The sequence below is a fragment of the Lepidothrix coronata genome, unplaced genomic scaffold, assembly GCF_001604755.1.
Source record: "Lepidothrix coronata isolate B3197 unplaced genomic scaffold, Lepidothrix_coronata-1.0 Scaffold7, whole genome shotgun sequence".
NCBI lineage: Eukaryota > Metazoa > Chordata > Aves > Passeriformes > Pipridae > Lepidothrix > Lepidothrix coronata.
This window is the reverse complement of record NW_016690187.1, coordinates 2,348,174-2,370,886: the sequence shown is the minus strand read 5'-3', so window position 1 is coordinate 2,370,886 and position 22,713 is coordinate 2,348,174. Positions and strand designations below refer to the sequence as shown.

The following is a 22,713-nucleotide window of genomic DNA, read 5'->3' as shown; positions in this document are numbered from 1 at the left end:
ATAAAGTGTGAGGGGAAGGGAAGGTGGAGAAATAAATCTTATTTTAAATCTTTTGAGCTGGTTTTATTTTAAATGGAAAGTTGCATGCAGACCACCCCAAGCTATTGTGCTGTGGACTGCGTCAGCTGCTTGACTATGCAAGGAAGATTGGGGTAGAGGTTAAGAGCATCACACAGGGGAAGGGTGCACTGAATTCCTTTTGTGCTGTATTCAGGAAGTTTTAACTCAGTATGGAGTTGAAATACATTGACGCACATGGTAATCATTACAGGACCAGAACGGAACATTGAAATACAACAATTTGCTGCTCCCATTCTGGGGATTATGTTGGTTTCTGACTGTCTTGTAGAGGTAGTGACATTGTAGGGAAGTATAGAAAAATGAAGGACAGATGCTATCCTGGGGTGCCCTGGGAGCTGATTGCTGAGCTTAGCACAGTACCTGTTATTCAGACACAGGTCTCTGCCTACCTAGTGATTTGCTTCAGAAGGGTGGGGGGCTCTGCAATATGACAGTACTGTTGTACTTGATGTACATGAGCTCTTCAAGCAAAGAACTGCAGAACTGTATACCAAGCATGCGATGCAATGAGAAAACACTGCAATGTCTTTTGCTGTGGTCACACCACAGATGGAGGTAGGTAACAGCCTCCTGAACCAGCTTTTGTTTAACTAGCACAGGCATCACTAGCAGAAGTAGTTTATCAGCAGTACTTGAATGTAGACATCCATGGAACCCCTTCCTTCCCAGTTTAAGGTCCTTCTGGTCTGCTCTCACTGCTTTATATTCCAATCAATATATTCAAGTACCAGCCAGTTCATGCAGGACTACAAGAGCTATAAATGTATCCCTAGTTTGAGTGGAACAATAGTAAACAAGGGAAGGAAAAGGGAAAGGCTTTAATCAGGTATGAATTGAAAAATGGAGGATGCAAATGGAAAAGTCCTGTCTCAGGAAGATCTGAGGCAGAATGTTGATGTCACAGCAGCTTTGTGGCCCCTACATCTCTTTTTTCTTAGAGCATTGCTGTCAAGCTGGCCTGTCTCACAGGACAGTACCAGTCTCCATCTTGAGGTTGTCTCAGTCTTGCTCCTGTTCAGCTCTGTAGAACCCTACCAATCCGTAGTTACCAAAGAACAACAGGGAATCAGATATGGGCAATGCGTTAGAGAAGGAAGGAGTCTTGAGGAGTTGAGTAATGCACATTTTTTCCGTCCAGTGTAACTGCTAATGGTAACCTTTTATTATTGAAGTGGTTGGAGTGACTAGAATCTGGTTTGTTTATAGGGAGTACATGCATGGCTGCAAAGTCTAATGTGATCGAAAAAGGAAACTGATAATAAGGGGAAAATGGAAGCAAGTCAGGTGATGTCTCTGTGTAATTCCAAGTAGCACTTCAGAGATTAACAGCCTGGCAGCCTTTTCATCTTAAACTTTAGTTTTTAGGGGTTTATAACTTGGCACTGAAGTCAGGAGTGGGTGGAAACTTGGCAAATATGGTTCAGCCCAGAAAGTGAATGTTATTTATATTTATTTCTCACCAAGTTTTCAAAAACACTTGGTTACTGTTTTTGTGTTCTAACAAGTAGTAATTTGTTGGTTTCTGTAACTTGTCCTCTGTGTGCTTCTTAAACTACAAATAGTTCAGAATTTATTTCAGCTCTTCTAAAACTCCTAGCAGAAGGACTCTAGATTTCTAGAGGTGTAAGTGATATAGCATGATGCTCCAACTATTTCATGTACACTGAGCAACATCTTTATTGTACTTACACCTGCCAAGTACACCTTTGGAATAGTTACATTTGGTTTTGCTGGCAACTGTGTGTATGTAATGTATGTAATTACTCAGGTGCAGGCTTACTACAGAGAGGCTGAGGAGAAAATAGTATGGCCATGTGGGTTCTGAGTTGTCATTGTCACAGAACGTGGTCTGGGGCTGAGAAAAAGCAGCCCTCTTCCCCACTCCCCTGCCCACATGTGACATCTCTGTATCGACGCCGGGTCAATGACGATCCCTGGAATTAGCACTGCTTGTATTTCATACTTGACATTGAGTTCACGTCTGTTCCTGATGCCAGAGACTAGAGGTATAGAGCTTTCTGTACCTGATTGCAGGGATGCCTACAGAAGAGGAGCAGCTTCTGAATAGGGATTTTCAGTATTTTCAGCAAACCGAAATACTGCATTATGTACCTGACAGCCTGTGAGTAACACAGCAAAATAGTCATTTGCTGACTATAGTGTTTGTGTATCACATGTATTGCATTGCATTTCATAGTTGAAATACACTGCATAAGTAAGCACTTACTTAGAAATTTAGTCAGCTTGAAGCATTGGCTTTTGTGAAAAAATTGAATTAATAGTTTTCTTACAAATTAATTTTTATTTTAGAAGTTTTTTAAAAGCAATTATTTTATAGAATATTAAAGATGTTACGGGGTTTTCCTTTAACAGAATGAGACGAGTGAGCTAAAATTTCTTACAAGGAAATCCTGGGCATAATTCACCTAGTTGTAAAATTCAGTACTTGTGATGTTCTGGAGTGACAGTTCTAAAGATAGTAACTGTGTGTTTGTGTGTGTTCAAGGCATTACTCCCTCTCTGTCTCAGATTAACTCTGGATCGTGAAAAGAGCTGTCTTTCTATTTAGGAGGAAACAGAGCAAGTCATCAGTAAACTGTTGTTCTCAGTATTAACTGTGTAAAGCTTCAAAGCTTTATACAGATTAAGTTTTTTAAAAGGGTTCAAAGCTTGGTACAGTTGTTAATAATTACACAAGTCATAATAGTATTATGGCATTTATGGAAGAAAATCCTATCTTATTATTTGCTGAGAGCAATACAGAGATGAGGTAGCATTTTCTAGTTGTATGATATACATCCCTGAACACTTTTATATCACATCAATATGTAAGTGCCTATCCAATTGCATGTAGTGAGGCTCATGGAATCTGCAACCAACTGTAAAATGACTTCTGATTACTTAAAATTATCTAAGTAGGAGTTATGTACTTTATAATCTTTGTTTCCTATTTTAAATAGTACTTCTAGAGGAAATTTGTGTTTGTAATATGTGCATTTAGTTTTGCAGTAACATGAAAAGATACTGTGATAGTGTGGACATAACACATTTAACAGAGACAATACATATCAGTATATAAAATTACAGTATATGCATTTTGTGTGTACTGTTTCATTTTTTTTATCATAGTGCCACTTAGGGATTGCAGGTCTCTATTGTGCTAAACGAAGTTTTTTTGAAGCGAGTGAAGCCACTTCCTCTTAAGTGGGCATTCATGCAAAGGTGCTTTAAGGTTTCTGGACAGACTCACAGTGATGAAGCTTTGGCTCTAGGAACCATTGCTTTAGATATTTCTTATGTGTGAATTGCACGGTTTTGTAATATGCTTTCACCTAACCAACATGAGTCTGATGTAGTGCACCTGGGTGAACTGAGGCTACCAGATAGCTTTATCCACACACAGTGCAACGCCGAGTTTTTGTTGGAAAAGATAATAGTTGCAGAGTTTATAATGAGAAGCTGTTCCATGATCTGCTCAGGGAATGGTCCAGTTTCCATGGGGTTTGTGTGAGTGGATGCTAATTTGAGTTTCTTTCCTTTACCTAGATGCCAGTGATTCTGAAACATTGATCACTTTTAAAAGTTACTCAATTTTCTGTGACAGATTCAAATGTTAGTGACAGTACCAGTGGAAGCGTCCAAGCTTGCTTCTTTAGGAAATGAGGCTGGAGAGGATACCTGCTACTGATTTATAAGGAGGCTTCCTGAGTAGTGGATGAAGCCTGAGAAGTCCAAAAGAATGTTAATTAATGTTGTGACTTTTACTTTGTGTTGCTTTTGCTTATGTTTCTGTGAAACTTCTATGCAAGTGTAGACTTACAAAGTAAAGCAGGTGCTGTTGTGTAGTCACCTGCAATAATCCTTGCCCTAAGTGCAAACTGAAATGACAGCAAGCAAATTTTTCTCTTTTAACAGTGGAAAGAGTGGAAAGAGAAAACCTTTCAGACTATTGTGTTCTTGGTCAACGTCCCATGCACTTACCAAATATCAACCAGCTGGCAACTTTGGGAAAAACTAACGAACAGTCTCCTCATGGCCAAATTCACCACAGTACTCCAATACGAAACCAAGTGCCAACGATGCAAACAATGATAAATCCTGGGCTCCTGTCTCCTCAGCTCAGTCCACAACTGGTGAGGCAGCAGATAGCAATGGCCCATCTGATAAACCAACAGATTGCTGTCAGCCGGCTGTTGGCTCACCAGCACCCACAGGCTATCAACCAGCAGTTCTTGAATCATCCGCCCATCCCTAGAGCTGTCAAACCAGAGCCATCAAATTCATCGGTGGAAGTCTCTCCAGATATTTACCAGCAAGTCAGAGATGAGCTGAAGAGAGCCAGTGTGTCTCAAGCTGTCTTTGCAAGAGTAGCATTCAACCGCACACAGGTATCAATTTCTATTCTATAACCAAGAAGTGCTGAAGGGGCAAAATTGTGGCTCTTGTGGGGCTGTATGGTTGTTGCAGATCAAGGCAGGGGTTGTGCCATAGAAACAGGTCAAACCACTCTCCTTTTTTTCCCCCAGTCTCTTTGTCGGTATTGAACAAGGCTGTTTCTTCCTGGAACAGCTGTTTGTTTGCGTTTGGCCACTCCTGTGCTGTTACCTGAGCTTTGTTCTCTAGCAGTCATTCCGCTCATGTGAGTTCTTCCCCGAGTTCCTCTCTGCGGTTATAAACTTCCACATCTGCCCCTGCCTGATGGTCAGGAAGAGGTAACAAGAGACTCTGAGAGTCAGAGGTGTCTTTGGGCTTCTGTCACTTCCTCAGTTCCTTCCTGTGGTACAACTGGTGCCACAACTAGTGCCAGAGGCTGCTCCCATAAGAAGCGTGTAAGGCAAGTGTGCATAGGCCTAAAGACTGACTGCTGGGAAAGGTATCTGCCATTTGTAGCAGATTGTGTTTGCTTCCATGCATCTGACACGGGTTTTCTCACTTGCCTAGTGAAATGCAGATGTTGAAGTGATTGCATGATAACATGAGCTTAAGCCTGGCATCTGGAGTACCCAGGGTGTGTGTTCAGAAAGACAGGTCATTTACATTTATCCTGCTGCTGTTCAAGGCATACAACACATGATCTCTCAGTAGTTGTGATACTCTGTAGCAAGGCTTAAGAAATGGAAAGTGGCTTAATATTTAATGTTGGTACAAATTCCTTTTGTTTAGTTGAAGTTGTTCTTTGAGGTAAGAATTACCAACAAGAAAAAAAAAGTGTGTGTGTGTGTGTCTCTTGGAGGTCTGTCCCTTGCCCCATACAGTGCCTTTGTCTGTTCTGCTAGATTAATGATTTTCTTTGGCACTGCCATTTTGGAAATGCCATGTTATGAGGGAACTAATTAAAGTATGGAGCACATTTTATGACTTCCCTTCTTCCATTAAATTCATAAGATGGCTACAGTCAGAAAAAACATTCACTTCCAATCAACGTGACTTTGAGTTCTGGGGTTAGCCTTGAGGATATCAAATGAAAACTACATAGGAATGTATGAGTATTTCCTCTTTAAAATGCTGCTTTTAATTTGGAAAAGCTTTTCATCCCTCTGGGATCATAACCCATTGTATATAAAGCCTGGTATAATCAAGGTAGATGGTATTGACAGAATGACATATTCTGAACTTGAGTGAGAGGTCAACAGTAACATTGCTGTTGAGGGTTTTGCCACTGTCACTGAACATGAAGCTCTCCTTCACTCAGACTGGGAGAGCCAGGTTGGTAATGCCCAAGTCTGCTATTAAACCAAAAGCTCGTTCCCCAACAAGACAGAAATTACCTGCTTCTTAGCCCTCAGTCGTAAGTAATATGATGTACTGAACGGTTCACGACACTGATTCCAGAGCAGGCAAGTCTTACAGCATCATAAAAGATTTGCTCATCTCACAACTGTGTTTCGTTAGTCTACAGGGCTTTAATATAGAAGACCAGTGATCTTACATACAGTGAGTTCATCATGTCCTTAGCAGCCACCACTGTAGCAAGAGAGTATAGATACTAGCTTATGTTTCCTTGTCCACAGCTTTTAATTCCAACTCAGAACAAGCTCCCCTCACATCAGGGGCTGTTCAGGGTATTAAGAAGAGGTGCTCAGACAATCAGTGTTGCACTGCAGCATAGAAGGTGTGGGATATTCCCACGCATCCATGGTGGAGAAGCAAACTCTGTAAAATGCACTTGAAGTGGAAGTTCAAGTCTGCTCTCACCTTCCTGCATCCCTCCTGCTGCCTGCGAGGTACAGGGAGGTGTGTGTTTCTCCCTGGAAATGTTTGGGTTTGTTGCATTTCACAGAAGTGCCAGCATTAGGAACTGGAGGTCTGTTGTTTCTCGTGATGGTACCAAATAATAGATGCTGTATGCCAGCCAGCTAATAATTGTATTAATCACCACATTATGGGCCACTGCTTAATCTCTCTTCGTGGTAGCTCTGTGGTACACATTAGCCTATAATTAAGTATAGCTTCATGAAATATGTACTGTGAGGCTTGTTTAATAGATAAACTATTCTCTAATTTATTTTAAAGTCCAATGACCTACATACTCAATGCTGAAAAGCCCCCTCTTACTAACATTATTTCTCCCCTGAGACCTTCCATCTGAGCAAATCTGTTAAATGAAGTAGAGGACGCTTTGATCCAAACTAGGCTAAATCCATCGGAACAAATGGCTGACACTTGTATGTATGCACGTGTGTGTGGGAAGGAGAATGTGAGGAGGATCAGAAGAAAGAGAGAGCCAATTGTATGGTTCGTGAAACATCCGAATCTTTCTCTTCAAGATGGAAATATATAACTGAAGACTACACCGCATATCTGTGGCCAGGTGCTCTGCACACAAGGAAACAAAGCACTTCAGGCTCTGTGACAAGTTCTGTGCATTTCCTGGGGCACAGTGCTCCCACTGAGGTCCCACTCTGAGATGGGGACTGAACATCAGGCAGTTTAGTACCTGCTGTGTGCACAGGAGAGCTGCATGGGGTGCTTGGCTAGGAGCTGGCCCAGGCCATGTTAGCCATGAAGAGGGTTTCTTTCAAACAGAAAGTTCCAAAGTGAACATTTTCCTATTTATTTGAAACTGGGTGTGAAGGACCCTCAAAGTGTATACACCTGATTTTTAGTAAGTGCCCAGGGCTAATCTCTGCCTCTTCTTATTTTATCTTTAGAGATTCAGTGTCATAATTTTGACTCATGCAACTGTGGAATCTAGATGCCTATTTATTCAGCATAGGGGACAGGTAGAAGCATACCCACAGAGACAATATAGTTATTGAAGGTGGTTTTAATGACACTTTCCAATGAGTAAGAAATTCCTGCACAACCTTCAAAATATTTGAAATGGTGGTGCACACTACCATGTTTGTCTGAGATGGTGTTGCCTACAACCTGCTCAGCGATGATAAGAATGGTGTCTGTTGGAATAACACCCTCTTAGGCTCTCTGCAGGGCAGTGTCCTTGTACTATATCCCTCTTGCAGTATATTGTCTACTAATACAGCATTCAGATTGCAACCAAAAATTGTAAGAACCAGGGTTTACTTATTACAGGTTGTAGTGTTTTGATAAATGGTTAGGTAGGGGTGGTTACAGAAAAAATAGGACTAAGAAAAGTATTTTAAAGGAAATGCATGAAAATGCTCTCTTGGATTTACCTTGTACTCCTCTGAAAAGTTTTTTTAGCAAATATGGAGTTGCTGAAGTGATCTGTGCTTTTCAAAAATCCAAGCTGAAAAATAGGTTATTTGAATCCTGTTCTGCATAAGGAAAATTAACATACTCTTCCTCCTCTCCCCACTTGTTCAGCATCCCTCTTTGCTGCAGGCTCATGGAGTTGCAGTCAGGACAGTTTATGAGGCTCTTTGTAAGAGTCCAGACAGTCTCAATCACTGGATCAATGGGCACTTCCCTCCTTGGGAGTGCCCAGTGGACTGCAAGCCCTATAGACTGAAGGAGTATTTCTGTTTATATCTTCCTCTTTTTTTTGAGTATCCTTTTTTGCCAATGTTTTGACATAATAGCCAAAACTAGTAAAATGTTTGGGCGAGTGGCCAGTGCTTGTTTCCCTGAACAGCCTCCAAAACTGGAAATATCCCTGAACCTGAGGCGTTGCAAATGAAACCATTGTGGTTGGTGCCAGATACAAAGAGAGCTGGGTAAAAACACCCAGCATGTTCAGGCTGCTTGTAACTTTCTTCCCAAAGAGCACTGCTCCCTTCCTGCTGCCCTGAGTAGCTCTGTGTGAGAGCATTGGCTTCCCAACCCACAGATGGGAAAGCAGTGCTTACCCAGCTCGGCTGGTGCCAACCGCGTCTTTTTGGATTAAAGGAAGTAACAGCCCAAGGAGGAGAAAACTCCACCAGCCTCAGAAGTAGTGAAATTTATGAAGAAATGAACAAAACTGATCCTTCTTTTTCAAGGGATTTGGTTGCCCCTTGGCTGCAGAAGCGAGTTGAAGCATAGGGAACCATAGGATTGATGTTGGATGAGGCCCCAACTTCTGGTGCAACTGGAAGCAAGACCAGGATTTTGCAATAAGAAAGAGGGAAATAACACTTCTGTGGCATGCAAAGGTGTCACCAGTCACCTAAAGAAGGGTTGAGGACTCTCAGAGCAGGAATGTGGCTAGTAAGGAAGCTCCAAATAAAGGCTATGGAGGCAGGCAAGGAGGGAGGTGGGCGGTGACTCCTCATTTATGTCTAATTCTGCTTTCTTTGGCAAAATTCCCCAAACTGAAGCGGGTTCAGAAAAGAGTTCTCTAAGAGGCATTAAGATCAGAAATATGGTTTGTTGAAATAGTTAACTCTTCCACTTCTATTTGCTTGTGAGCCAAATCCTGGACAGAATTCCTTTTGCAAATAATTTTCTCTTTAACTCACACGAGAGGAACACAAGCAGCTTTAATTCTCTGCCTGGTATCTAGTGAGACAGTCATGCTGCATTCATCGCTATGGTGTCTGCCCCATTGTGCACAGATTTTCAATTAGCAAGGCTTCTGGTTTGGTTTTGGGGGGGAATTTTTTGTTGGTTTTTACCCTCGTAGAGAACTCTCTCTTACTGCATGAAACCCTTTCATGCTTCCTGCTTGTTTTATTCTTGGGTGTAATGTGGCACAAGCAGCGTTCTGTTGTACTCACAGGAAAGAAGGCAGTCTCTAAGGGAAGTGCTTAATTTAATAAATTGCAGATTTTTGGTACATGGGATATTTGTTCCAACAGTGGGTTTTGCACTGCCCAAAATTTCAGTTTCAATTAACTTAATTGTATTCAATAGGCTGAATGAAAAATCTTAAGTAGCATGTGAGTCAGGCTTTCAGAATGTGTGCTTGTAGGAGACGGCTGCTGCCTGCTCAGCTGATGCACAGGAGTCCTGAGCCTTGGAAGCAAAGGCACGGATATTCAGAGTGTGCACGAGCTGTGTGTCTTTGCTCATTTTCCAGCATATTTCAGTATAAAGGTCTGACATGTGTGTCATATAAATGGTGGCACTTTGTGGCTGCAGTTGGTCGGTCTTTCTCTGCCTCCTTTTCCCCATGCATCCCTATTCAGCTCCACATGCACATCCTGTCTTCCCTCATAAAAAGAGGTACCATAATAAAAAAGAGGCTTTATTAAACTAATGCAATAAAGGCGTTTTCTTTGAGGATTTAAACACTTCATTTTTAATAATAAAAATCAAATTGTCATTGTTGCACCCTGTATAAGTTTTATTCAAATCAGGCTCTAAATGCTTTGTGCCTAAGCAGCTCTCTCCTGAGATGTATGTATTTTAGCATTAGTTAAATGAGTTTAAGAACAAGGCTCATAGGCTGTAGGCAGTGAATCTAGAGATCAGGAGATTTCTTCTAAATGAAGGACTGATATGATGTGTTCAGCTACACTGAAGGGTACTGGGAGACTGCTGGTCTCCCATTTGTGGAGTCAGTCAGAGTCCTTTAAGTTCTGAAGTTCATATGAACTGACACAAATGTGGCACCACACATTTCGCCCATTGAGACAGAAGAGTTGGTCAGAGAACAGGGTATAAACACAGTTTTGCCTGATGGAAACTGTGACAGAATGGATATGAAGGTGCTTGGTTTGGCTAACCACTTGAAAATTTCCACTGATTATCTAAAGCAATTTTGCTCAGCAAAATTGGACTGGACACATTGCCAGGATAAGCATTTCTGAGAGACTTCCAGCACTTCTGCTTCATATCCTAGTTGGAATTAGAAAGAGATGCAAGGGAATGGAAACAAAGCAGTGAGCATTTGAAAATGAGCTTGAGTCCTAAAAAGCCTACTGAAGTACTTCATATAGAGCTTCTTGTTGAATGCTGTATACTTAAAGGCAAAGAGAAGTATTTTCAGGGTTGTTAAATGTATCTTGTTCAGCCCAGAAGACAATATTGAAGGTGGGACCTGGAGTAAATGCAGAGAGTCAAAGAGATATCATGGTAAAAGCCTGTCTTGATGTGAGAGAAACACGGCAGGTGCTTTATTCCTTGAAGGGTTATGAGAAGTTGGTGTTTCTGCTGCAGAGCTTCCTGGGCTGACCTGCTGCCTCCAGCTTTCAGTTGCAAGTAGCAGACAACTGTAAATATAAGTGGTCGTTTTAGCTGGGCAAAATCAAGTTTGTTGTTGTATGCTGAAGGTACAGTGTAGTTCAGTAGCAATGAGTAGCCACCAAAGGATTCCCTGAGTGCTGCCTTCCATGCTGGAAATAGGCCTTGTGTGCTGAGGGGGGACAGTTTGACATTACTGACCTTTAAGATTCAGATGTTGAATTTGAATAAATCCCTACATTTTCTGATCCTGCTCAGAGTAGCATCTACCCCGGATAGAAAGCAGAATAGCTTTTCTATTGAGACTGTCAGTTACAAGTACAGTACTTGGAAATACTTGGAACTTTAAGTACTACAGAAACAACATTTTTCTAGTATTTCAGCATTTTCTCTGTTGCTTTTGGCCATAGCTGAAGTATGGAGAGGCACAAACAAACCAAAAGTCTGAAAAAAGTGTTTATGCTTTTTTAGTCCTTCATATATATAATCTCCTTATACAGAACATAAAAACTGAGGTTTAGCGCATTAGTTGGGTTTATTTAAGTTTTTGTTTTGGCCAGTGTTTTGGTTGTCCATAGTCTGTTCTGAACCTCTTTAACCCCAGTGCCTGCTTTTGTAGTCGAATGGCTTAGGTCTGTTCAAGAGGGAGCACAGCTCCTATCCAAGTCGTCGGACCTGATGTGTGTGAGGTCTTGGCCAGTGCTTGGGAGTCTCCTGCTGCCTGATGGCCCTCATCCTCCTCTGTCCCCATGACACTGGTGTCTGGGCTGCACTCCAGCATCACTGCCTCGCCTCCATCCAGATTGCTTTTCAAAAGTTCTGGTTGCAAAATTGTCCTGTGTTCAGTCTCTGGTAGTGCAGTCTGCTGCCCCACTGAGATCTCGTTTACACCCTTTCCAGGCCTGAGCAGGAGCGCTTTGGGAGAAGGGCAGAAAGGCTTCACTAACCTTCTGTGGGCTTTGGTCAAACCTTTGTTTACCTCAAGGGCTGGTCAGTTGGTCCACTGGATGTCGGAGTTAGTTTGAATAACATTCTCTCTATGTTGTATTGCATCATCTTTCAGAATTTGCTTAAATTTTTTTTTTTTTTACTAATGAGGTGTGGGTTGTTTGTCCTGGAAATCCCATAGTTAATAAAAATAAAAGAAGTTCACAAATGGGGTTTCATAGAATTAATGCAAAGCAAACCCCCATGACTGTGACTTTGCTGTCTCGAAGGGACTACATTTCAGCTAGTTTGAAAAAACACTGTCAAAATTACTCCTACCTTAAATAGATTCAGTAACTTTTTTATTTTGATTGGACATGGGCTTCTTTCTCCACCACAGGTATTATTTTCTTAAAGTCAATTATGGATCCAGTGTGTAATTTTAAAAATTGTGCAAGTTCCAAGGGTAAACCAGACTGTGCAGAGTCCTTGTCTCGGGGTGAGCACACACCTCGTTTGCAAGCACAGCCTGCGTGAACATTAAGCTTCATCAGTTGCCTCTTCAGCAGCCTGTTTAAAAATGATTCAGAGGAGAAGAAAAGCAAAGATATTATCAAGCTACATGTCCTAAAATGTATCCTGGGAGCTGTGTTCGGTGTAGAAGATCTGTTTGGCTATTTAAAATCATATTGAGACTTTCTAGTCCCTGAAGATCTTCTTTTAGGTTTGCAGAGTTGGTTATGCTGCAAACTGCCAATTTTTTATTTTTATTTTTTAATATGCAAGATGTAAGTAAGTCAGAATGAGCTAATTTAGCCAATGGAATTTTATAACAAATGTATGAATGCTGCGGGTTTCCCTCCCTCACCCCCTCCAGCAGAAACATAATTTGCAGAAATGAAAACAGTCTCTGGCTGGCTTTAGGGTTTTCTCAAAAATAGAAACAGTAGAGTTTGTCTGGCTGGGCCAGTTTCCTCACCACACACCTGGAGTATATCACTTTAAAAAATACATTATGCCTCATTAAATTACAATTAAATGAAATCATGATCATTTGTTTTTCTGGAAGGAAGATGTTTTGCATATTGAAAGCCTAATTTGTTGCAGGTGACAAAAAGGCTGAACAGATTATTTAATATCACTTTATTTTTTATAATGTTGCTCACTGGTTAGTTTGCATATACTTCAGTAGCTCAGAATTATATTATTGTAAACGTTATGGCTCTCAAGATACTTTATTTTATCGTCCTACCCTATCACTTAGCTATCTAGCTGCTTCTGTTTACTGGCGTTGTTTTTCTCCAGTTGCAGGAGGACATGAGATTTTTCCCCTGTGAATCAGTTTTCTTATTAGCTCTCCTGCTGTTTACATGGTTCCTAAGCTGCCAAAGCACTTAGAGGAGCTGCAGAAAAACCCTCTTTGCAAGCAGGTTTTCCTACCTGGAGCAGGGCATAGCGAGCAGGGCATGGGGAACTGGAGCGAGCAGCGAGTCCCTGTCCCTGGAGCAGGTGCCTGCATTAGGACATGAGGCTCCCTCAGCCTGCTGGTTGAACAGCAGCACTGCAAAATGTTGCTACATCCTTGTAGCAGGTCAAGATGAGACCCTTATAGAAGCAAGAGGCACAGGCACCGAGTGAACCCCATGATAAGATGTTTCTGGTGATGAATCAGAGCCTTCAAGCATAAGAGTTGGTATCTCAGGCAGTGAGATACCTCTTAGTGCCATGACCAAGCCTCTTGTACCTGTGAGCCTCTGATTTACATACAGAGTCAATGACTGCACAGAAAAGTAATTGCTGGCATGCTTTCACATATGTTTCTGCTCTCCATTTTTGAAATTGGACCATAAATTTAGCCAGGCTAAGACGGGAGGGAGAAAAAGCTGTCTTAGAGTCAGCTCCAGTAACTTTCAGGACCCTTTCTTTCAACCTAAACTCATGATTTTTTGAAATTGATATTATCTTAAAAAAAAAAAGATATCTATCCTTTAAAAGACACAGGGAATTAGGAATTTAGAGAATTGGTTGGACCGATGTTTCATTTATTTACTCCATTTGGAGAACTTTTTAATGCCTTTAAGGGAAAATTTTAATAGGGACTTGCTGTATCGATCTTGGAATCATGCAGGTCGTGGCTTCAATCTCCTGTATGTCCTTATTTTGCTTAATCTCCCCCAGCCTGTAAGCCTGTCAAATGCTAGAAAGGTTTTCAAAATGTCCTTAGCTTTTCTGAGGGCTGGTAAACCCTGAGGAAGAAGCCAAGTATGAACATGCAGTTGTGTTGAGGTCACACAGAATACCAGAGAGCAGCCCAGCACTGCAATTTCTTCAGACTTTTTCCCAGTGCAGACCTTTTTCAACAGCCAGCTTCTCTCTCCCATCCCATTTCTGAGTGGAGCTCACCATGGTTCTACTCCCAGCTCCAGTCCTTCTGGTGCCCACTCTGATAATTGCAGAAGAATGTAATTGGGAGTGTCTTAGCTTGATTATGTAGATGAGGAGCTGAAAAGATGGAGCTGTGTGCAGCCTATCTTCAAGTTGTTTATGGAGCTTGTTTTGAGCACTGCTGGTGTAAACGCTGCTGAGGTAGAGCTTTCATGTATGTATTTCAGTGTAGGTGTTTAATAGCAGAAAACAGATAAATGCAGATACAGATATATCATTTGCTGGTCAGATGGTTTTGTCAGGAAGCCTGGTAAATAAGATCAATATATACTAAACATGTTGACATTTGTTTAACGGGCCAGCTGCAGTGAAAGTGTTTTAATAAGGGTTTTTGGAGGAGACTCTCTGACATGGAAGAAAATAAACTAAGAAAATAAACTAATGTTACAGGGCTCTGAGTGCATGGTTGGTTTCTAGTAACATTTTTCTTACAAGAGAGGAGTAAGCCTTGACTTTACTTGCGAGGCAGCTTGCCTTGGTTGAGGCTGTAAAGTAACTGCAAAATGCTCGTGTCAACAGCGACAGCGAAGTCGTGTCCGGGGTACTGCGGGGTCCCTGTGCACACGGCTGCTGAACACTGCTCCTCTCCCAGCACAGGGCAAGGTGAGCCCTCCAAGCTCTCACTGGGATTTCACAGGGCTTCTGTGGCCGGCATTCCTGGGAGCAGTGGTGCAGACAGCCTTTGGGTTGTGACAGGAGGGAAGCAGGAAGGGTGTGGGATTGCTCAGGGAAACATATTGACAGAATAGCCTTTTAAGTGTCTGATATGAGGGGGTGCCTGGGGGAAGCTGGTGGCACACACTCTGTCCCCCCCTACTTTCTGTAGGCCCTGATTCAGACTTGTGTGCTGTGCCTTTAATGTCTAGGTAATCTGTGGGACTGTTGAGTGCATGCAGTTATGCATAAATTTAATCCTATCATTATATTTAAGCCTCATTTAATGATATTTTCATCTCTCCAACTCTTTTTTTTTTTCTCCTTATTTTTTGGAAATGTTGTGTAATGGCTTTTGTAAAAACTAGATTAATATGTTCATTCATGATTGCAATGTGAAGCCTGTGGTATTTTAAAATGAAGAATGAAAGAATGGGTTAAATCCCTAAAGTTAGATTCTAAGGTTTTATTATTGCTCCATTTTTCTCCTTTCAGAAATGACTGTCCAAACAGAAATGAATGGACTGTAACATCAAAACCCAGCTGAACATTTTTCTTTATAAACCTCCTGTACTGTTTAAATGTCGAAACTAAATTTACCAACCTTGGCAGATTTGTCAAAGATGAACAGGATTGCCAAGTGTTCCCAGCTTCAAGTAAAAAGAGAGAGAGATATCTAACAGCTCCTAAAATATTTGCAGCAAGCACCTGGTGATAACTGCAATTTCTTCTACCCAATGCACCTACCTTTTTATCCAGCATCTCCATACTCAGAAGCTTATTACAGTGCCAGAATAGGACAGTCCCAAAATAAACCTCAGCCCCCAGAAGACAAACATTTTCCTACAAAATATCCCCTCAGGGAGAGCCCATGAGATTCTGATGTAGGTTCTCAGTATTGCAACCCAGCTGGTTACACTAAACAAATTTTAAAAAAACCAAAGAAACCCACCAACACATGACTGGCTTTTTTTTTTTTCTTTTTAATTTTTTTTTTTTTTTAAAACAGGGCTTGTTGTCAGAGATCCTGCGTAAAGAAGAAGACCCTAGGACAGCTTCCCAGTCCCTTCTGGTAAACTTGAGGGCAATGCAGAATTTCCTCAACTTGCCTGACTCGGAGCGGGATCGTATCTATCAGGATGAGAGAGAGAGAAGTATGAACCCAAATGTGAGCATGGTGTCTTCAGCTGCCAGCAGCCCAAGCTCCTCCAGAACCCCCCAGGTAAGATGCAATCCCTTGTTACCTGTTTGTTGTGTGGATTACTCCAGGGAAGGAGTTTCTCTCCACCCTTCCCCTGTCTGTCATTCCCCTCGCCCAGATGAGTTGTGGAAAATTTTTGTAAGATTTTGGAGTGACTGTTAAGAGACATTTAGTGGATTGCAGCAAGAGACTGTGATGATCATTCAAGCTTTAATCAATGCCATAAATGCAAAAGAGTATGTAACATTAGTGCCTAAAAGAGTACATATGAGCATTACATACAGGCTCTTGATATATGTCCATTAAATGACTATTATAGAATATATTATAGAAAAACAGTCTATGTAGCTTTTTACCCGTGTCTTTTACATTTTTCAGAATACATAGAAAATTTCTGGGCTTGTGGAGGGATTCATGTATGTTGCAATAAAAACTGTGTAGGGAACAGAGGTCGATAGTGGATTAGATAGAAATTGTTAGAAATCAGAGTGCTCCGTATTCTGCATAGGAAGTCACAGTCTTTGAGTTAGAGGTTTTCATGAGTAATTATTTGAAGTACAGAAAGTGGAGATGGGCAGGGTGCTGGCAAGGAAGATGATGCTTTAGAGCTCCAAAGCAGCTGTCATCTCATTGCACATGTTTATTAACGTGCTGTTGCCTCCCACTCTTCCCTGGGTAGGTTATTCCTTTGCACTAAGAAAGAGCATCCACATAGTACGCTGTAATAGTCATCCCCCCTTGTACCAGGCTGCTTGTGTTCCCAGACATATACTCGAAAGTGAGAGTGGTTGCACAAGGGTGATGATTAATCCCTGTCATGACATTTTGCCTAACTTGAGTTTGAACTTTCTAACAGTGCAGACATGACGGGTCAGTTCTAGCACTTCTCTGTTCTTTAGTAAATGGACCCGTATAACCCTTATAAATAGTATCACTGAGGGCTTGAATTCTGTAGCCACAGCTGCTAGAAGTAAGTAAGCAATGTGGAGAGAGCCAGGTTTCACATGCAAACTGATCATCCCTAAGAAAGATGTGTTGATTCTGTAGAAACTGTTGAACTTGTTCATTTTAACCCAGGCATTTGGGTGCACTTCACCACCATCAGTAGTACATCATCAGTACATGATGTAAAGAACTGTTCTCACTGAAAGCAAGTGTATCCTGCCAACCCAAATTTGACACTGAATTTTTATTACATGGGAAACTCATTGCATGCTCCTTATCTTTTTTAATTATCTTTAAGTGAAAATAAAAATATACAGGGAACTATTTTATTATTTAAATAATGTACCCACTTTCTGCATGTGTTTATTCAATTAAGAATTAGCTTACTCCTACTTATATTTATCGCAATAGGTTTTGCAACTAGAACCAAGTACTGAAACAAAATTCAGCGTTTAGATGCAATCCAGTGAGAATAAAAAATTGGTTCTGTTGCCCCATCTCATCCCTGTGTTGAAATATGCCATTTTCCCATGCTGTAGGCACAGCTAGAATGTAATTTAAAATAATGGAAATCTTGCCTGCATTTGTAAGAGCTAAGTTTTGCAAGAAACCATACTCTAGATGTATAAAACAGCCCACCCTTGCCTTATTTCAGCTTGAAGAATCCCACAGAATATTGTGAGGTTTTTAATCAGCAGAAGCAACACACAAAGGTTTGCGTACCCAATGATCGCCTTGTGCCCGCTGGATAACATTTCCCCAGCCCTCAGAGGGCCAGCACCCATCAGCACAGGTGCTGTTTTGACAATTTGGACACCTCTGCAAATGAGGCTGCTTCCCAGATCCCGGGCAGGCAGCACGGCTACTGTGCTTCCCCATATGCCCAGTATTAGTTCTGTGATACAAATGCCATCCTCGCCGGCAGCACAGCGATTCCCGGCAGCGTCACCTCCCCAGGAAGCTACCCTGGAGCAGTACCATCCTTTCAGGAACTGTGTTAGGGAGCTGGAGAAGGTGATGGAATGGCATTTGGAAACATGGTTTCCATAGATACTGATCTCCTGCAGCAGTGCTTTTGGGATTGCGTGTGCTGGGTAGGAGGAGAGCAATGGCAGATACCTGTGGAAGTGCTGGTGCTGGGGAAGTCATGCAGAAGGTGTAAGGGCACACAGAGTAACCGGGCTCAGCTCTCCCTGACTCTGAGCCAGCCCCAGGCCACCCTCATGGGATGTCCCTGGCTCAGGACCTGCCTCAAGGTGAGAACAGCAGATTGATCCAGCAAATGGGTACAAGTGCCATGGGGAAGAGGCTCCAAGCTGTTAGGGGTTGTTGTGTCCATGTGGAACACCAGCACTGAGGGCTGAATTTCGGTGCTCTGGTGCTGTGGCTGCAAACACTTCTCTTTCTTTTTCCCCAACTGTTTGCAACAAGATGTTTCAATAGTGACAAACTCCTTCTTAATATCAAGGCCAATTTTGAATCTAGACCTCTAACATAAAATACTTTATTTTAGTGACTGTGATACTTTTGGTTTGGTACTTGCCCTGCCTACTTCAGCGGTTAAATAAAAAACGGTGCAGCTTTCAGGGTGTGCAGGGAGATCGTGTTTTTCAGATGTGGAGCTAGAAGCTTAGGAGACCCATGCAAGATGGAACTATATTTTAAATCTTTCTTTTACATGCTAATTTTGTTCTTCTCAGGATCTCAGACCTCTGTAATGGCCTTTGAGGCCGTGGTGACCTCGGCTGTTGCGCTAGCCAAAGGCTCCAGCGCCTGGGAAGGTTTTTTTATACCCGACAAAGCTCCATTAAATGAGTCCTGACAGACTTGGACAGTCTTCTTCCTTCCCATGATCCCTTTGTTGTTTTCTTATGTTTCCCACAATTGCCCTAACTCTCATGTATCTGTAAACATTGAATTTCAGAGTGTGGTGTCCCTGTCAGTCCATCCATCACTCTGTATCCGGCATGTGCTTATGGCCTGTGGATGGCAGTGAGTTTAGCTCTGGGCTCCCTGGGCACCGGTGGCTGTGGGCTGCCCCAGCTGCCCCTGCCCGAATACAGGGGGGTGGACTTAGCAGGGGCAGGAAGTTCTTACGCCCTTTCTACGTGTGTCCTGCCTACAACAGGCAGGGAACAAGCCCAGAGCAGTGCCTACTGAGTCTGGGGAGTAGGGCAGGGAGAAGATACAGGTTCGTTAAAGCTTTATCTGGAAGCAGTAAGGAGGGATGATTAGTCTTGCTTGTTGCCTTGATTGAATTTTGGCTCTATTATTTATGTGACCTTTGGTAAAAAAAGATGTTAGGGAGAGGAAGATTTGAGGGTCAATAAAACAGAAAGAGAAGTTCAGAAGGTTTGGTTTTTCCCAGTTAACCTTCCCAGTATTTGGGCATGTCTGCTTAGTTAAAAATGAACATTGGATGTACTCTAGTAGGCTTCAACTGTGACACAGAAACAGGAGCCAGCTGAAAATGTTCATAATGGGCCCAAATATGAGTGTCACCAGGGTGTACATGTGGATTGGATCTATTGGGAAGTGTGAGCTTTGCCACATAGGTTGTGTTGTTTCTTAAGACCTTTACATCTCAGGAGAAAACAGAGATTTTGTATCAGTAAATCACGTTTCCTTTAAAATGCGTAAGGGGTACAATGATCAGCCCTGGTATCTCTCCTCTTTGAGCTCAGGAAAGCAAATGAGATCTGTCTCCGTGGGGCTGCTGGTGCCAGGAGCTCTCAGTGAGCATCGCACTGCCCTCACTGCCTCACCTGCCAGTGCATTCTGGGGACCCCCACTGCCAAGGGGCTTTAAAATCAATGTCTTGTAGCAGTCTGCTGAACTGTGTTGATAGAAGCCTTGTAGGGGTAGTCCAGCCCAGGGAAAGTTCTGGCAGTGTCCGTTATTGTCCTTCATTTGTCACAGAAGCTGATGGGAAATCATTCAATTAAAAGGAGTGCAGCGGAATACGCAAAATCTCAATATGAGTTTAGGAGAATGAGGGCAGCACATCAAAGGCATGCCAAAGCTCAGCTTTATGAAATGATTTTTTTTTTCATTTTCACTGATTTCCTAGGTGAAATTAGGTGACTGTCTGGCTAGCATAATGATGATAAGGCTGGGAAACCATACATACTCAAGTGACATACATATAGTTTTAATAAAGGATGAGGGAGACTTGAGGGAGTGCATTAAATTGAGTAATAATTTATTATTTAGAGACCTCTACCCATTTACTCATTTTTTCTGGGAGAATTGGCTCTTCCTCCAAGGTGTAGGCCACTTTTAGAGAGGGGGGAGAAGGTAGAGCCTGTCGGCTGGGCCGCAGTAGCTCGCTGGCAAAGCCAACTTCAGCGACTGCCTGCAGCCGAGTGCCCTGGCTACCTATCCTGTTGTTGAGCTGCTCAATAAACACGCTGGGAGAGGGAGAGGGGGTGAGTTGACAGGGCCTTGCATTTCCTATAGGAATGCACTGCAATTATTTCCAATCACAATTAACCTGATTAGAATAATGGACAGGAAGTGTCCCTCTGTAGCTAATGCAGTTTGGCATCAGCTGACTGAAATCCTTTGATAATTTCTGCACAGATGGCTGGGCTGAAAGCAGCACTTTTTTAATTATTATTTTCATGGTCTCTTGGTAGGCCAAAACCTCGACACCAACAACAGACCTCCCCATTAAGGCGGACAGTGCCAACGTCAACATCACAGCTGCCATTTATGACGAGATCCAACAGGAGATGAAAAGGGCCAAGGTATCTCAAGCTCTGTTTGCCAAAGTGGCTGCCAATAAAAGTCAGGTGAGTAGTATAGAGGATTTCATTGTCGCGGGGCTTTTTGGGGTTTTGTTTTTAAAGCAAACTCAGGGGTTGGGACTAGGCCCACCTCCTCCTCCCACCAATAAAATTACATCTGTTCCTACAATAATAATAATCTTCATCTCTGGGGAACCTGTCGTGTTTGGCTTTTGCCTGCTTAAGTGGTTTCCTTTTCCCTTTTAAAAGAGGCTGAGGGAAGGGTCAGCTCACAACCAAGCTTTTTCTCCCCTTTGGTACAAACATGTATGTCTTTTCCCATGTGTGGTATATAACTTACACCTCTGCTAGTAGGACAAGGAACTTTTAAAATGCTGGTATCCTACTCATTTGATGGGTAATGAAATTGTTTTCTCAAGTTATTAACTGAGGGAAGGCAATGGGAAACGGCATATTAGGCAGGTGTTTCCTTTTTTGCATGTTGTATGTGCTGCATACAGTATTGCCATGTGAATAATTCACATCAGATCCAATCATTTTTACGAAAAGGCATGAGGAGACACTGCAGTAAGTTCTCCTGGATTAATTTCTACCTTGGGTGTAAAAAATACATGCGGGCAAACCTAGGTCTGGGTGAAATTCTTGAAGGGAATCCATTAATTTAAAAATTTCATCCAACTCTTTAAAAAAATATAATGCACCAGAACGGATTTTATGGAAAGGCGGGCAGACAGATTTTTTTGAAGGGCAGCAAGTGGATTGGAGATTGTTGGAAGGAATTGTTTACTCAGTGAAAAGAGCTGCTTCTGATCCTGGATGAAATTACTCAGTTGAGGAGAGGGCATCAATATGCACACAGAAATGCACAAATATGTATATGACAATGAGAGAGTGGGATAGAAGTATCTAGGTGCATGCACTCTGAAAGATACATTCTTTTCCTCTGTGCAAGAAAACAACATTGTAGTCATTAAAGTAGATATAAAATAAGTGGTTGAAGGGCTTATAAACAAAGCATCAAAGGCTATCAAAGCACGTGGTGGAGCTTTGTCCTTGTTACAGGTATTTGTGCCCTGACACATGGAGATCTGATTAATTTTTCTTTCCTCATTTAATTATTAATTTTCTTTGCCTTTTGCTTTCTCTTGTCAGGGTACAGGGGTTACAATCCCTCTACCCCCCAACCAAATCCTGAGCTCAGTATGAAATACATAAAAGGAAAATACCATGGAACCCTCTTAAACTGTTAAATGCATAAAAATCTCATGTACCACATGGCAAAATATAATGAGAACTGGAGCTGTTAAACGAATAAAGCTGTTAAAAGCATAATGCCACTTGGCACAACTACTGTGCATTTAACGGTTTTCCACTGTGTAATAAATGACATATGTGGTAAACGTGCAGTAAATATAAAAACTGCACAATTGATTTTGCAAACGTGCCCCTTATTCTTTACTCCATGCAGATATCAAAGTTCCACCCAGAATCCGGACTGGACAGCTTTTAATAAGGAGTGTTTAACACAGACTGAATGCCAGCCTCTCTGAGGTTTGGCTTAAAATTGCCTGCAAGCTTCCTGTCATTATACCCAGAGGCTTCTTGAAATAGAGAGGGACTGAACCACCCAACAATAATTTGGGTGGCTCACCAGCTTTGGTCTGTGCCAGCTTGAGTGCACTTCTCTGGCAGCATTGCACACCAGCGCCAAAACAAAAATAAGATCCGTAGTCTTTCACATGGAAAAAGAACAGGGCAGATTTTGAACACCAGATGCAAAAGGTTAAGAACAGGATCCACAAATGTTATTGTTTAAAGCAAAGTTACTGCACATAAAGGTTTTGTTTCTTCAGCAGCAGCAAATAAAGAAGTGTTTTTGGGGCTGATGTTTCTTTTGTTTCACAGCCCTGCCAAAGCAATACTGGCTCCCTGGGATGACCCAGCATTTGCCATGCTGAGATGTCATAGCACTCTGCTGGAGCATGAAAGTGGTTTATGGGGGCACTGGAAGGCAGGGAAGGGAAGCCATAGCCAAGAACCATAGTGGTGTGGGGCCTCCCCCTGCCCCAAAGCCCACCTGTGTGCCTTCTCTGGGTGGCTTGGTGTCCCTGCTGCAGAATGGGGTGTTCTGTGGCCCACAGAAATGCCAAAAGCAAGGACTCATCTGCTTGTGTAGGGCAGAGC

General features: G+C 42.2%; 1 protein-coding gene across 9 annotated transcripts in view; it reads left to right on the top strand.

Moving 5' to 3' along the window:
* SATB2 (SATB homeobox 2) overlaps positions 1-22,713 on the top strand; it is a 216,560-nt gene that overhangs the window by 159,249 nt on the left and 34,598 nt on the right. For all 9 annotated transcript variants that reach the window (XM_017838453.1, XM_017838462.1, XM_017838443.1 and 6 more), the window contains 3 exons: positions 3,997-4,469; positions 15,644-15,856; positions 20,419-20,574. In XM_017838453.1, the coding sequence (XP_017693942.1) occupies positions 3,997-4,469; positions 15,644-15,856; positions 20,419-20,574 (842 nt within the window). The remainder of the gene's footprint in view (positions 1-3,996; positions 4,470-15,643; positions 15,857-20,418; positions 20,575-22,713) is intronic.